The sequence below is a fragment of the Beta vulgaris genome, chromosome 7 (assembly GCF_026745355.1).
Source record: "Beta vulgaris subsp. vulgaris cultivar EL10 chromosome 7, EL10.2, whole genome shotgun sequence".
Lineage (NCBI taxonomy): Eukaryota > Viridiplantae > Streptophyta > Magnoliopsida > Caryophyllales > Amaranthaceae > Beta > Beta vulgaris.
This window is the reverse complement of record NC_079208.1, coordinates 52,709,230-52,722,861: the sequence shown is the minus strand read 5'-3', so window position 1 is coordinate 52,722,861 and position 13,632 is coordinate 52,709,230. Positions and strand designations below refer to the sequence as shown.

Here is a 13,632-nt window from a genome sequence, read left to right as displayed (position 1 = left end):
CAACTTGTCAAGGGTGAGAATCAATCCCACGACCTCCTATAATCGGAAAGAAGCACTAACCACTAGGCTATCCCTCAATCTCTATATCTATTATACTATATAGCAACACATGAGTAACACTAAAACTAGAAAAAGGAAAAAAGAAAAAAAATTACCATATTTTAAACTGAACAACAGTTTTAGGAAAAAAAAATGCAAAAACAATTCTTCTACACAATTAATTTAATAATCTATATCCTGTCAAAAAAAAAAATTAATAATCTATATACTATCACGTATTGCATGCATACATCGCTAATTATCTCATTATTAGAACTCCCCGCATTATACATATATACATTGCATTCCATTTAAGTAAAACAAGTTTCAAGTATGACATCAAAAGATTTTGAGGTAATATTCTATAGGCTGCAAATTTATACTTTTGCTTCAAATTTCCACATGTAAGGCAAGGAAAAATTACTTCATGAACATTTCCTCAATAACCCAAAATTTTTGGATTGAAGAAGAAGAATTAAACAGCCCAAGCATGAGAATATGAGATACATTGCGGAGCAGCATGCCGTTGCCACAAAAGGCAGGTTGCAGCAAGCAAAGATACAGAACCTCAGAACTTTCGATCCAACTCGCTCCCATATGTGTATCAGTAAGTCACAATCTTTCAGCTGCTGACGGCAGCATCATCTCTCTGAATTTCTGCTGTGGCGCATCACTCACTCTCCTCCAAACATGCAGCACCTGATGCAGGCTAACTTGGTTATTAGATAGTAAACTTATTTACAGTGTAGTTGCCAGCTCCAAAATTGCATTTAATTTACTCATTTGCCGCTCATAAAACTACTTCAGTTCCTTCAGGAGCTTCTTGCTCAAGATCCTTGATGAGCTTTTCTATCTGCCTTCTGTATATCGGCATGAAGTGATCGTTAATCATGCTATGTGAAAGCCGCAATTTACTATACAAGGTCCTAGGAGTGATGAAAATTCCAACTTTAGTCTCTATAGATGACCTACTTCCACTGTCACTCGATGAAACACTTCCTTCGGCCTCGGCCTCGGCCTCGGCCTCAACCTGTTCCTCTCGAAGAGTCATGATATGCATTATCTTTCCTGGTGGGAAAAATCTATGTACTTCTTTAACTTCAGGTGCTGAGCCCTCCGGTTCTGTACCTCCAACCTCTTCCATTGCAGCTTGTTCTTCTTCTCTTATTTTCTTTTCAACATCAACTTCACCTTCAGCTCGATCATAAAGCTCGTGTTCAAGTTGCTGCCACAACTCCACTTCGGTCATGAGATCTTCATTTCTAGGGCTCTCCATAAGGTCCTCCCCATCTGCAACATCAGCATTTAGCTCATGCTGCACATGCCTTGTATCAGAATAAGAACATCCAATCCCTGAACTCCATTGCAGTCCCTCGGGTGAAGATAAAGGAAGTTCCAGAGTCTCTGAGGTGGAATCACGAGAGTATGCAATGAGAGGTTCGGAAGTTTCAGCGCCAATAGGAGTAAATTCAGAAGATTGTTCTTGCCCATTCGACGGGATGATGTTGACACGTCTCCGAGGTCCAATGCATGACCATGAAGAAAGCATGGCAGGGCGTCTCAATGCTGCATTAGCCATGCTTTGAGCTCTTCTCATAACGGCCTAAATAGAATCACAAGATGCATTCAAGCACCAGTACAAGATTATGGGCCTCTCAAGCAAACTGACTATTCAAATTGAAAAACTAAATCCCAATGATTTAAAGAAGAGGTGACAGATTCATTCAATTTCATCAGCAAGCAGTTCAGGAAGATATGAGAACACTAGGCTATATAAGACAGCAGAAACTAAAGCTACCTCTTCAGCAGTAACACTAGCACATGGGTTTTGTCATACATTGGTCTATGTCTCTACGATATGCAGTCTTGAGGTTCTATCCTTAATTATGCTATGACTTGCAGCTCAGTTATATCGAAGATACAGCATTAAGTAAGAACTCATCTCAATATCCACAAACCTTTCAACGGTAACCATTTCAACATACAGAATGAGCTAATCTAAAACCTTCCAAAATGTAATCCATATCTACCCAGTTTGTCAGAGAAATACCTACCCAGTTCTTCAGAGTAGAAAGTCAAAAACACGCTTAATTTTCAATGCCCTAAATCCCAGAAATAAATCAAACCCATAACATTACAAATTTAACCAGTATTGGGCCTTCAAAAATAAAATTGCTCACTTATCTAGCATTAAATTGATAGCAGTGTAAAAAGTACAAGAAAGGAAGTGACAAAATCGGCAATTAGACCTCTATATTTGTCTCAAGCTTTAAAAAGATTAGCAGCAGTTTTTAGGAATTCAAATCTCTTGCTTTTGTTTCCAAAAGAAACCGATGTTCTTAACCCTTTACAGAAAAACCTAAATTAACATATATACTCCCTCATATAGTTGTTCCACTTTGACTTTTGCACTACTCATATACCACACTTTTGTCATAATTCTTCTGTTTATTAATAGATGCCTCATATTGACTTTTTACTGTTTGAATACTAACTTTGACAATGTTCAATAACTAATATGTAAATAATGTCACTATTTCGATTGTTATTTGGTCAAATTATTTTTCTTTTCAAATTATTTTTCTTTTCAAATTATTTTTCTTATAATTTCTAATAATATATAATGTAATATTATAATGGTCAAAATTGTGCATTGGCAAGTGCAACCACTCAAATATGATGCATTTATTAAGAAAAAGAGGAAGTATATTTTTACGAAAATGCAAAATGTTATTTGATTTGTCTCAATGGATATTTTCAAGATATCAGCTTCGTATAATTTTTACTACTAAATTAATATACTAAGGGTCAAAGTTCTGTATTTGCAAAGTTGAAAGTCAAATTGAAATAACTATTACAGAAAACAGGAGTACATACAAGATAATTTTCAGGAAAAATAATAAAAATTATCTTGCTTCCCCCACCAAATAGTAACCCAAGATTCCAGACCTTTGTTATATGATACGTACCAGATGCCCCTTTTCCCTTCCCAATCAATATTATCTTAGTTACTATAATGAGTATTCCTATTATCCCCTCTCCCTTGGGGGGGGGGGGGGGGGGGGAGGGGAAGGGTGTATCTCATTATGGCAATCGAAACCCCCAGGCAAATCCCCAGCGTATTTTCATCACAGAGGGAGAAAAAAGATGATGGGGCATAAAATAAATAAGACCCCGACATAAGAGAAGGGTTACCTGAGTACCACTCGAAACAGGTCGGAGTACAGCACCAGCACCGGCAACTTTTGCTCTAGCACTAGCACCCAGCGCTGAAGCAGAACGATACACAGTGCTCAGAATCCTCGTCTGCTCAATTTGGTTCCTCAAATCGTTCAACCAAGCAGAGGCTGTCACCTAAAAAATAAAAAACATGTACAGATTACAATGCTAGCCCTTGAGTCAATACTTCCTTACTTCCTTGAAATCAGTCCTTGCTAGAACCAGGAACAAAACATCCGCAACCCACCACCCCCCAGAAAAGAAAATTATTACAATCATGTTGATAACAGACCTCTACACGTAAATCATCAACTGATGCCGCTGAGAAGGTTGGAACTAAATCAGCCCCATTTATAACAGAAGTAATTACACCAACGCCTGATTCTGCCAATTCCCATGTCATGCAAGCAGCTGTATGGAATATCCAGTGAGTTAAAAAAAAGTTCACAACAAGAACAATATAAAAAAAAAAAAAAAAATTAAATGTGCCTTGTCCATATCATGACCATTTGATATATCACAGAACTTCAGAAAAAAATCAATCTTAAGACGGCAAACCTGGAGCAAATGTGACACATGACGTGGAGGATAGCTCTTTCTGCTCGCGTAGTATGAAAGTTAACAGAGCTGCAGTGCCCCCACCAAGAGAGTGCCCTACAATCTGCAAGTCAAGCGTAAGCACATTTATGTAAGCACTAATAACTAGAGCAAGCTATTAGTAATCCCAACAATTACCGAGAACCTAAACGTAGACAACAATATAAGAGATAGGAATACTAGAATAAAACTAGCATGAATTCAGAGAAGAGCAGACAGAAATCAGAAACATGTAGCCGAAAAATGAAGTTTAACTTCTGCACATATTCCGCACTAGCCATAACTTAAAAGACAAGCAGCAACTACAAAACACAGCATAAGGGCTTGGCAGGCAGTGTGAAAAAGCATGAGAAAACCTATTTTGATAAGCTGCACCTTGTTCACCAAATTACAAAGTAAAGAACTATTTTCCTTCAGTTAACATCAGAAAACTAGTTCACATTTCAAATAAAGACTTCACACTGATGCAGCCAGAAAAATTGTATTGTACTGATTCAGCAAGGTATAAGACAAATCAAGACCCTGCAATCCTGCATTCAAGAGCAATATGTAACGGTAACACTTTGAGGTGAAGGACTAAATTGAATTCACGCAAAAGGAACTTCAGTCCTTTTGAGCATATTAAAAGGTGTGACCCACAATTGTGAATCATTCAACTAAATAAAAGCGTGTCTTACAAAAAGTAGTATAAGATAAACCAGATTTATCAACTTTTAAGGATACAATGCAGTACAAGATCCAACAACAATGGCACTTCAAATGTACCAAAATATAATTCTATAATGGCATTAAACATTACCAGAAACAACAAATATTCTAAACAAGTTCTCACCTTTAATTTATAATCAGGGTGCTCATCAAGAGCTTTGATAATACAAGGTGTTGCTATCTTAGCAATCCATCGAGCAGCTGCAACCATTCCACAGTGCGCATAGCCTAAAACCAAATCGCTTACTCCTCCTTCATGGACAACAGTATGATGAAATGGCACAACCGCTCCAGTGACAGCTGTCAGAGTATCCTTGATACTGTGAGTTCCACGAATAAGTAAAAGTAAACACTTTGTTTTGTGATCTACAAGAACTGTAAATGCAGGCTTCAAAATCTGCAGAAAATGACAAACAGGTTATTTCTATTCAGTGCTTCTTCCCAAGCAGGACTGCAGATACTTCTGCCATATTGAACTTCATCCCTCACCAGTCACTCCCTTACTCTGGACCTCACCACAGATAAGAAAAAGATCTACAAAACGGAATGATCTTACATTTGAGGATCATTCGAAAACCTACAGGAGCATTAGTAACCTCACCCCCCAACTACACGACTTACTAAAGGCAAGCTACCATTACTAAATACAGTCAACCTGAAATTTAGACATTTTTTCAGTATAAACTTATTTCATAAGGAGGTCTTTGAAGGGTTAGCATAGATAAATTTCTGGAGTACTGTTTCTAAAAGTTAAGGGTCGTGTTAAAGAATAATTAACAAGTGAGGATCACTTTAGAAAGAAAAAAAAAAGTAAAAGTACAGCATTACGTTATACAATTCCCCTGAGTAAACAATATTATTAATAAAGACTTTGGCAAAGCATGTAAACTTCCTTTGCTGTGGTTAGAGAGCATGCATTTGGATGAATAAAGGCAGACTGCCAAGTTCAACGCTAGTACTTACATACACCCTTTTGTTTTTCTCATTTTTCCTTTTGTTATTTGCCTATTCCATGCAAAGCATATGCTACTCATCCAGTTAATCTCTGTTTAACTTCATTGTTCTATTAAATCTCCCTTAGACACATCACTTCATATTAGTCATATTGTATATTCAACTTCATTCATATTCTGATAAATGACACCTTTAATCGAGATTCTAAAGAAGAAACTGCCAATCAAATCAATAAATATGATTGCTAATTCTTAATAAGTTATATTCTTTGTCATATCTCAACAATCATTATACTTTGTTGTTACGAGTACGTGGTTATTAGTATAAATTTGCTAACTTTTCGTGGTTCAAGAAACTAATAAATTTTCTCCAAACAGATCAAAGATATTCTTGTTCATTTACTATTATAAATTTCAGATGAAGCTAAACTTCCTCCCTTTCATTAGTTGCAGAACGTTGACTTTCACGGTCTCTAGGGTACTACTTTGACTGTTAACATCTTCAATGAATTCGTAAAACCACAGAAAGGTGAATATTTCAAATATATTGGTTAGCATGGTACAACTACTATGAAACATCGGGAAAGTAATTTTTTCTGATATGTAACCAAAGATCCAAACGACAAGAGGCGTGTCTTAAAAACTGTAAAAACTAATGTTTGAAATAGTAAGAGACAGTGGGAGTATAAGTACAATGTTCATCATATAAACTGACGTGCTTTATCATTGACTCCCCAAAATTGAAATCCTAGCTCTTTCCCTTGCTTGGGATGCACACACAACAGAACAAAATAGAAGCAAAAAGATGCACTCAAATTAAATCCTTAATTTACAAAACTAGGAGAGTGCAGCATCATTTACCCCAGCCTTAGGTTCCTGAAGAAGAACATCTTCTGCGGTATAGCCAGTCTCTTCCAAAAACAGTGGAAAAGGCTTCTTTGAGAAATGCCAGCAAAGTGTTAGCAAATTCAGGAGATATTTAAGTTCCATAACTATTTGAGGACCCTTTAGCTGTACAGTGTCATTCCCTCCAAAGACATCATGGACACACAAATTCCCCTGGAAAGAAGTATCTCGTCAGAAAGCCCTGTACATTCAGGCATCCAAATAATCATAGGTAGAAGTATTATGAATGAGTAAACACCAAATAATAGATCATTCTCCAAGCAACAACTTTAGCACATGAGGTCCACATAAGAGAAGGTAAAGAAAGGACGAAACTAACATGAACCAAATGCTCAAAGAACTCGAGTCGCCTAATAGAAAAAGTAAAGAATATTGGATACCCATAGTCATAACTCATGAGTGCGAATTAGAAGAGATAAAAATACAACTAGCAACTTAACTCAACGCAGAGTTTCACAAAATTACTTGAGTACGCCACTGTGACCAGGTTACGAGTTTAATACAACCCACAAACACCTTTGGCAGGGATAACCAAAAAGAACAAAAAGAAAATTGAAGTAATCTTATACTAAGGAACATAATTCATTTGCTATTAGCAATCAAATACTCTTCATCCTAGATATGCAAAATTAAAGGCCTCAATTGTTAAATGGTGAATCTTTAGAGACAATGTGACTCCCTGCTCTATTGGCCATAATTATAAGATATTGGCAACTCAGCATTAAAGTTGTCATAGGCTCACAACAGAGCATCAGCTCTGTCTCAAGTGCAAGACATCAATGTTGACCCAGAAACCTCTCAACTGGGCAGGACAAGTGAACTAAAATTGGCTCATACATGTCTCGCACGCTAAAGCCAACCTAAGGAAACATGAGTATATTTGTTCCTAATTTGCAAGTTCCTCGAATACATATGCTTCCATATCTAATCAATGACAATAAATCACTAAACAGCATACGTGAGCAAATTTGTTCCTTATCTGCAAATTCCTTAAACGTATATGCTTCCATATCCAATCAATGACAATAAATCCCTAAACAATCTGAGCGTAAGGCATAATCAGTAACTGAAGCAAATCAACGAGACTTACATTGACTCAAAACTCTAGAAACACTCAAGATGCCCCCATGGAAGCAACAGTAAACAAAATTTAAATAAGGCTGAGATCATGGAGTGATAAGAATTGTCAGAAGAGCAAATACAGCTCCACAACACCCAAGCACTATCAACCTAACTACCTATAGAAGTTCTCTACTTCTCTATCCTCTCCAATGCAGTAACACTATCAACAGCAGCCTTGGTTTGAGCAGCGAGAGCACTCCGGCAGTCTGGAATTCTCCAGTTGCCGACAGGAGTAATCTAGTATCCTGGGAAGCTAATTTCCTCTTCTTCAAGCGTTTCCTTAAGCTCATTTCTTCAATAGCTAGGGAAATCCAAGTCTTGTTTGAGCGGTTCTTGCTTTATTGATCTTCCAATTGGTAGCAGGATTCATTTGTTGTTTCCTTTTGGTGTTACCACTATGGTAGTCATGGGTAATATACATGATTTCAATGAAAAATTGGCTTTTGATTCGTTTTGAGGAAAATGATGTTGTCAATGATAGGGTAGATAAAATACTTGATTCTACATCACATCTTCAAATCTTATTGGAACTACGCATCAAATTTAACAATTCAAGGATGAGGGAAACGATCTGTCTAAGCGGCCAAGCAGCCTAAACCTAATTTAGCTTGTGAAAAGTATATGTTCGGCATCAAGCTCCTTGTGGTTGTGTGTCCGAGTAATGAGAATGACAAGATAATGTTCTATGAGTTAGCCGTCTCGAGTAATCTTGATATGGCTGCTTGTGCTTGAAAGGGAAGAAATTTATTCGGATTAGTAAGTTCTGTTCAGTAGTGTTGATACATGAACCACATAATGTGGTGAGGAAGCTTTAAAAGGTTAAAGAGTTCAAGGATCAACCAGATAAAATGCAGAGAGCTAGTTCAAATTTAGCTCATTGTTGCTCAATTTATGAAGACAAGTATATCGAGTGAGGTTCAGGATGGTGTATCCAAAGTACGAGACAAGGAAAGGGGGAATTACTAGTAGTATGAATTAAATGTCATATCTCAGATGGATATCGTTGTAACATTGATGAGGTTAAGAATGAAACCTTGCAGCTGGGCGACAAAAGAAAAAAAGAAGTCCAATACCCAGCTTCAAAAAAGTTTGTTTTCTCAATCTCGCGGGGCCCAAGTATCGGCTTTGTGACAGAAGAAAGTGGGGCACCTTCCCTCCTTTCCCACTTCGCAGTATGACGCTCTCATGGTAGGGCAGTAGGGGAGTAGGGGAGGAGATAAGTTGTTTTCTGCCACAAGATATTATCAATCAGGAAAGTGAGAATTTTGCTTCTCCGACGAAGGTAGATTCGCCATATATGAAATATGGAAGAGTCATCAACAATGGAAAACCCCCCTTGAATGTCATGGACTCAAGATGCGTGGAAAAACCAGTTGTCCATGAAACTAATTACAATGTTAATCTCTAGCTAGATGAGTAAGTGAATGGGGTGTGAATTATGTCACACAGTCATAGCATCATACATGTAAAAATCTTTCCATGAAGGGATAAGAGCATTTTGACTCAAAGCAAGGATTCAAATATTGTCTTTCTATCAACATCATTGGTAAAAGTCAATCGTGGCTCTCAATTACACATAGGAAAGATATGGTGAACTTGCTCTGGTAGCGGTGGAAGTATGGGAGTGGTTCTGGGGAGCCTTCGGAGCTCCAAGTCACATTTTCCAATGATTTACATAATTGCTATTAACAATAGCAGAAAGAGAAGGCGTCCTTTCCTGGAATATGCAATGCCCCCAATTTGGAAGAAGATTGCTAGTTCACCCCTAGAAAATGTTCTTAGGTTTGAGAAGTCTCGTAATGTTGTTAATCTTAGTAATCATCCTTATACTGTTACTTTTCTAGAGTTTGAGACCCATGATCTTGCTACTAGAGCAAGAAAAAATGAGCCTTGATGTTTGTTTCTTCGTCGCCCCTCAAAAAATAGTCATGTTGCTCGTGAGTCGTAACCTTACATCCCAACAAAATTCCTTACATAAATCCAATCATTAGCATAATAGAGTTCTCAATTTACCTAAGAGGCAACACGTCAAAGTGATATTAACGATCATCAGTTCATCACATACAAACAATCTATGTTACTCGGACACGGATTGAGTGTCTACTCGAATACGGGTGTCCAGGTGTCCGACTCGGCTATTTGTAGAAAAAAGTCTAAGTTTTTAGTTTAAAATGAAGTATCCAAATAAAGTGTCGTGTCGGACAGTTCTCAATTTACCTAAGAGGCAACAAGTCAAAGTGATATTAACGATCATCAGTTCATCACATACAAACAATCTATGTTACTCGGACACGGATTGAGTGTCTACTCGAATACGGGTGTCCATGTGTCCGACTCGGCTATTTGTAGAAAAAAGTCTAAGTTTTTAGTTTAAAATGAAGTATCCAAATAAAGTGTCGTGTCGTCCGACACGACACCCCATTTTTGAGGTAAATGAAGGTGTCTGAGTAATACTACAAACAAGGGCACAACATATAAACCACGAACAATCGCTACTGACTTCAACGGCTATTAAACACAAACAAAGATCAAAATGAACACTAAACTATAGCATACACAATTCAAACCATCAAAGAGGGGAAACATACCTGCCTCTTCAAAAGAAAACTAATACCAAAAGCCAAGTCCCCAATAGGCCATTTCCCCAGAGTCTCAGAATAAGTAAACCGAAGAGTCTCCGACAACGTCGAAATCGTCTCTAACCACGTCGCCGGTGCTCGAATTAGCCTAGTAGAAACCCTTTCAATCCCTATAGGAACATTATTTTCACTAACAACCCCTTCAATTTCTTCCTCAACAATTTCAGTTTCAGCCGATTGCAACTTCTTGTTTAATGTATAATACAACAGTGCAGCTGCACCAGCAGCTGTCGCCATTGTTGCTGTTGCCATCAACTTTGAATAAGAATCTCTGCAAATTTTAATTCCAATGTAAAAATTAACAAATATTGATCACTCGATTAATTCCAATTACTTCTAACAAATTACAATAAAGATTAGTAATTAGCAAAAAGAGATTGACCTGAACATAATAATTGAAAGGAGAAAAAAACCCTAAAAATCCGAAATAACAAATAATACGATAAAATTGAAATTGAGAGCTTAATGTAGAGAGAGAAAGGGAGTACAAAAACAAAAATTAAGGCGACGAAAAAGAAGGAGAAAATGAAAACAAACCTGGCCTACGGAAAAAAAAAAAAAAAAAAAAAGCGGAAATTTTGGTATTTGAAAAAAAGAATATGCGATTTTGTTAAAGATCTCTCCTTCTCAGATTGTCTCTCCTAAAACTGCAAAAGAGGGGTTAAGGTTTTCGTCTTTGGATATAAGCGAAGAAGTTGAGGGATGGAAATTTCGTGCGAAGTTTTTAACTTTTCCTGGGTTTTTTCTTTCTTGTTTGGGTCTTATACTCTTATTTATGACCTATGTGGGTAGTAACTAGTAACCGACTTCTACTTCTAGTTTCCTACCGGCTAATCAGTTACATTGCCGGAGTAACCCTTGCTAGGCGCCAACATATGGGATACCTTAGGAGTTAGGGCAAATGGGCAATGCTTAATTATGAACAATTTAATGGTTTTTGTTGAGAGTTATAGCTAGGGGTGAGAATGAGTCTGACAAGCTCGCGAGCAGCTCGGGCGCAGCTCGGGCTCGGCTTGAGACTTAAATGAGTCGAGCTAGGCAAAGCTCGTGAACAACTTGATTATTATTTTATACTAAAAAAATATTTTATATTAAAAAAATATTTTATGTTAAAAAAATATTTTATATTAAAAATATTTAATACAAATTTATATTTTAATTTAGATTACAAATTATATATTTTAGTTTGTGATCCAACTTCACCTCTACTCCACTAGGCACTAAAGTCCCACATTGGTTAAGAAAACAAGCATCAACTTTATTTTCTTTATAGATAGCTATTACTCCTTGCTTCAACTTAAAGTTTAATTTTGTACCTCCTTGGTTGGAAAACAAAAACTATACTTTATTTTCTTCACAAAGAAAATGAAGTATATTTTTAAATATTTGATTATTTAATACTTAAAATATTTGATAAGTTTATAAAACATAAAGTCCCACATTGAAATTTTAGTGAAGTTAAGAGGAAAACCAAGTCATAAAAGCATATGTAAGGTAGGAGGGATTCCAAGTTATAAAAGCTAGCATGAGTTTGTTTATCTTAAACAAAACATGGAGTCTTATATTGAAATCTTAGCTAGGGAAACCATGTTATAAAAGCACGGGTATAATGATTTTTTTTTCTTTAACAAAACATGGAGTCCCCCATTGAAATTTTAGCAATGCTAGGAGGGATTCCAAGTTAAAAGCAGATGTAGAATGAGTTTGTTTATCTCAAACAAAACATGAAGTCCCATATTGAAATATTAGCAATACTAAGAGGAAAACCAAGTTATAAAGCATGGGTATAATGAGTTTGTTTTTCTTTAACAAACCATGGAGTCCCACATTGAACTTAGCAATGCTAAGAGAAAAACCAAGTTATAAAAGCATATGATGGGTGGGTGAACAAGCTCACCTACTTTGTACTTAACCTATACGATTGGGCCTACCGCCTAAGTATTGCTTTAGTATTGACGTGGGCCTACACGGTTGTGCCAAAGTCCAACTTTTACAAACTAAGTTTCGGTCTCGGTTCGGCTAATTAACACCCCTACCTGAGCCTAAACGAGCTCACGCGTCGAGCCTAAATGAGCTCACGAGCCGAGCCTAAATGAGCTCACGAGCCGAGCTCGAGCCGCAAATTCTAATCACGAGCTCGAGCTGAGCTTGACTCCCCCAAGCTCGGCAAGCTCACGAGCCGAGCCGAGCCCATGAAAAGTTAAACAAGCTCGAGCCGAGCTTAATTATAGCAGTGGAATCCATCTCAACATAATTATTATTTTTTAATGTTCAATTAGTAGTGGGTTGTCTACCTAGTCAGGCCCGACCCTGAGGGATGTTTATAGGGGTGGTTGCCCAGGGCCCAATGAAATGAGGGTCCCATTTTTGCAAAAAAAAGTCCAAAGAGTTAGAAGTAGAACCATCATATAAAGGTTGAGTTTATCTTGTAAGAGACTTTCTACTTTTAAATTAAAATTAGGCAATGATAAGCCAACAATAAAAAGAGAATTAGTCCAATAGGGATTACTTTAATTTCTTTCGGTGACTAGTTTAATCCATTTAGTTAGTAGGTCTATTTTTATATTAAAATTAGACCGCCTCTTTTAATAATTTTTGATAAAGGTTTTGAGATAATACCAGTGAGACTTTAACCTTGAGTTTCCTTCTTCTCTGGGCTCTTTCAAATCTTAATCACCTCTGAAACTGACACAATCCACAATTCATTTCTTTCTTTCTCCATTAACACACGCCTTTCCAAAAAAAAAAAAAAAAAAAAAACAAAAAAGAGAGAGAAAGAAAAGTTGCAGAAATGGTGATGACCTTAAGAAAATGGGTTCCTTCAATTTTACCACTGAGTGAAGCCGAATTCGAAATCGAAACCCCATAAAAAAAGAAGAAAGCTGGGTATATTTAATTTCTCCTATGGTATTTTTTAGTTCTGAAAAAACGTTTTTATGTGTTTTTTGGATTTTTGATGAATGATGAGTTTTTGTTTGATATTATGAAATATGAGGTATTTGTTAATTGATTTAAGATGGATTCTTTATGTTTTGTCTTTATGTTTGTGAATTTTGTTTTTACACAAGGTAATTGTTAATTCGTCTTTATTTTCCACATATGAATGTTAAGTGTTTTCTTTTTCTTTCTCACGAAGTGGTGTTAGACACTAAATATGCTCAGCCATTGTGTGAGGAGTATTATCTTTAAGAATTGAAAATGTGAACTTGATATGATCAAGGTTGCGATCTGTTATTAATGTAGTGCAAAGGTTAATCTGTGTCTGCAACCCTTAGGGTTGCATATAAAATATAAATACATTACTTAAAATGGGAATAAGTTGTGAATTTATGAATTTTTTTTGCATCAATCGATGTAATAAATGATCAATTAATGCAACTTATTTTCATTTTTAGCTTCTTATATATAGCCCGTACGGCTGCATATAGCTTTTCCTTTAAATTTTGTGT

General features: G+C 36.5%; 1 protein-coding gene across 2 annotated transcripts; it reads right to left on the bottom strand.

The window, feature by feature from the left end:
- Positions 1 to 324: 324 nt before the first annotated feature.
- On the bottom strand, positions 325 to 10,944 carry LOC104899735 (hypothetical protein). Of its 2 annotated transcripts, none has more exons than XM_010686990.4 (8): positions 10,566 to 10,944; positions 10,133 to 10,454; positions 6,378 to 6,575; positions 4,688 to 4,960; positions 3,817 to 3,919; positions 3,551 to 3,669; positions 3,235 to 3,393; positions 325 to 1,642 (listed from the first exon to the last, which is right to left on the bottom strand). In XM_010686990.4, the coding sequence occupies exons 1-8, from the start codon at positions 10,571 to 10,573 to the stop codon at positions 830 to 832; spliced, it is 1,995 nt and encodes a 664-aa protein (XP_010685292.1). In that variant the 5' UTR covers positions 10,574 to 10,944; the 3' UTR covers positions 325 to 829. The 2 variants fall into 2 exon arrangements, with proteins under 2 accessions (XP_010685292.1, XP_010685293.1); XM_010686991.4 differs by having other exon boundaries at positions 10,721 to 10,944.
- Between the last annotated feature and the right edge of the window lie 2,688 nt (positions 10,945 to 13,632).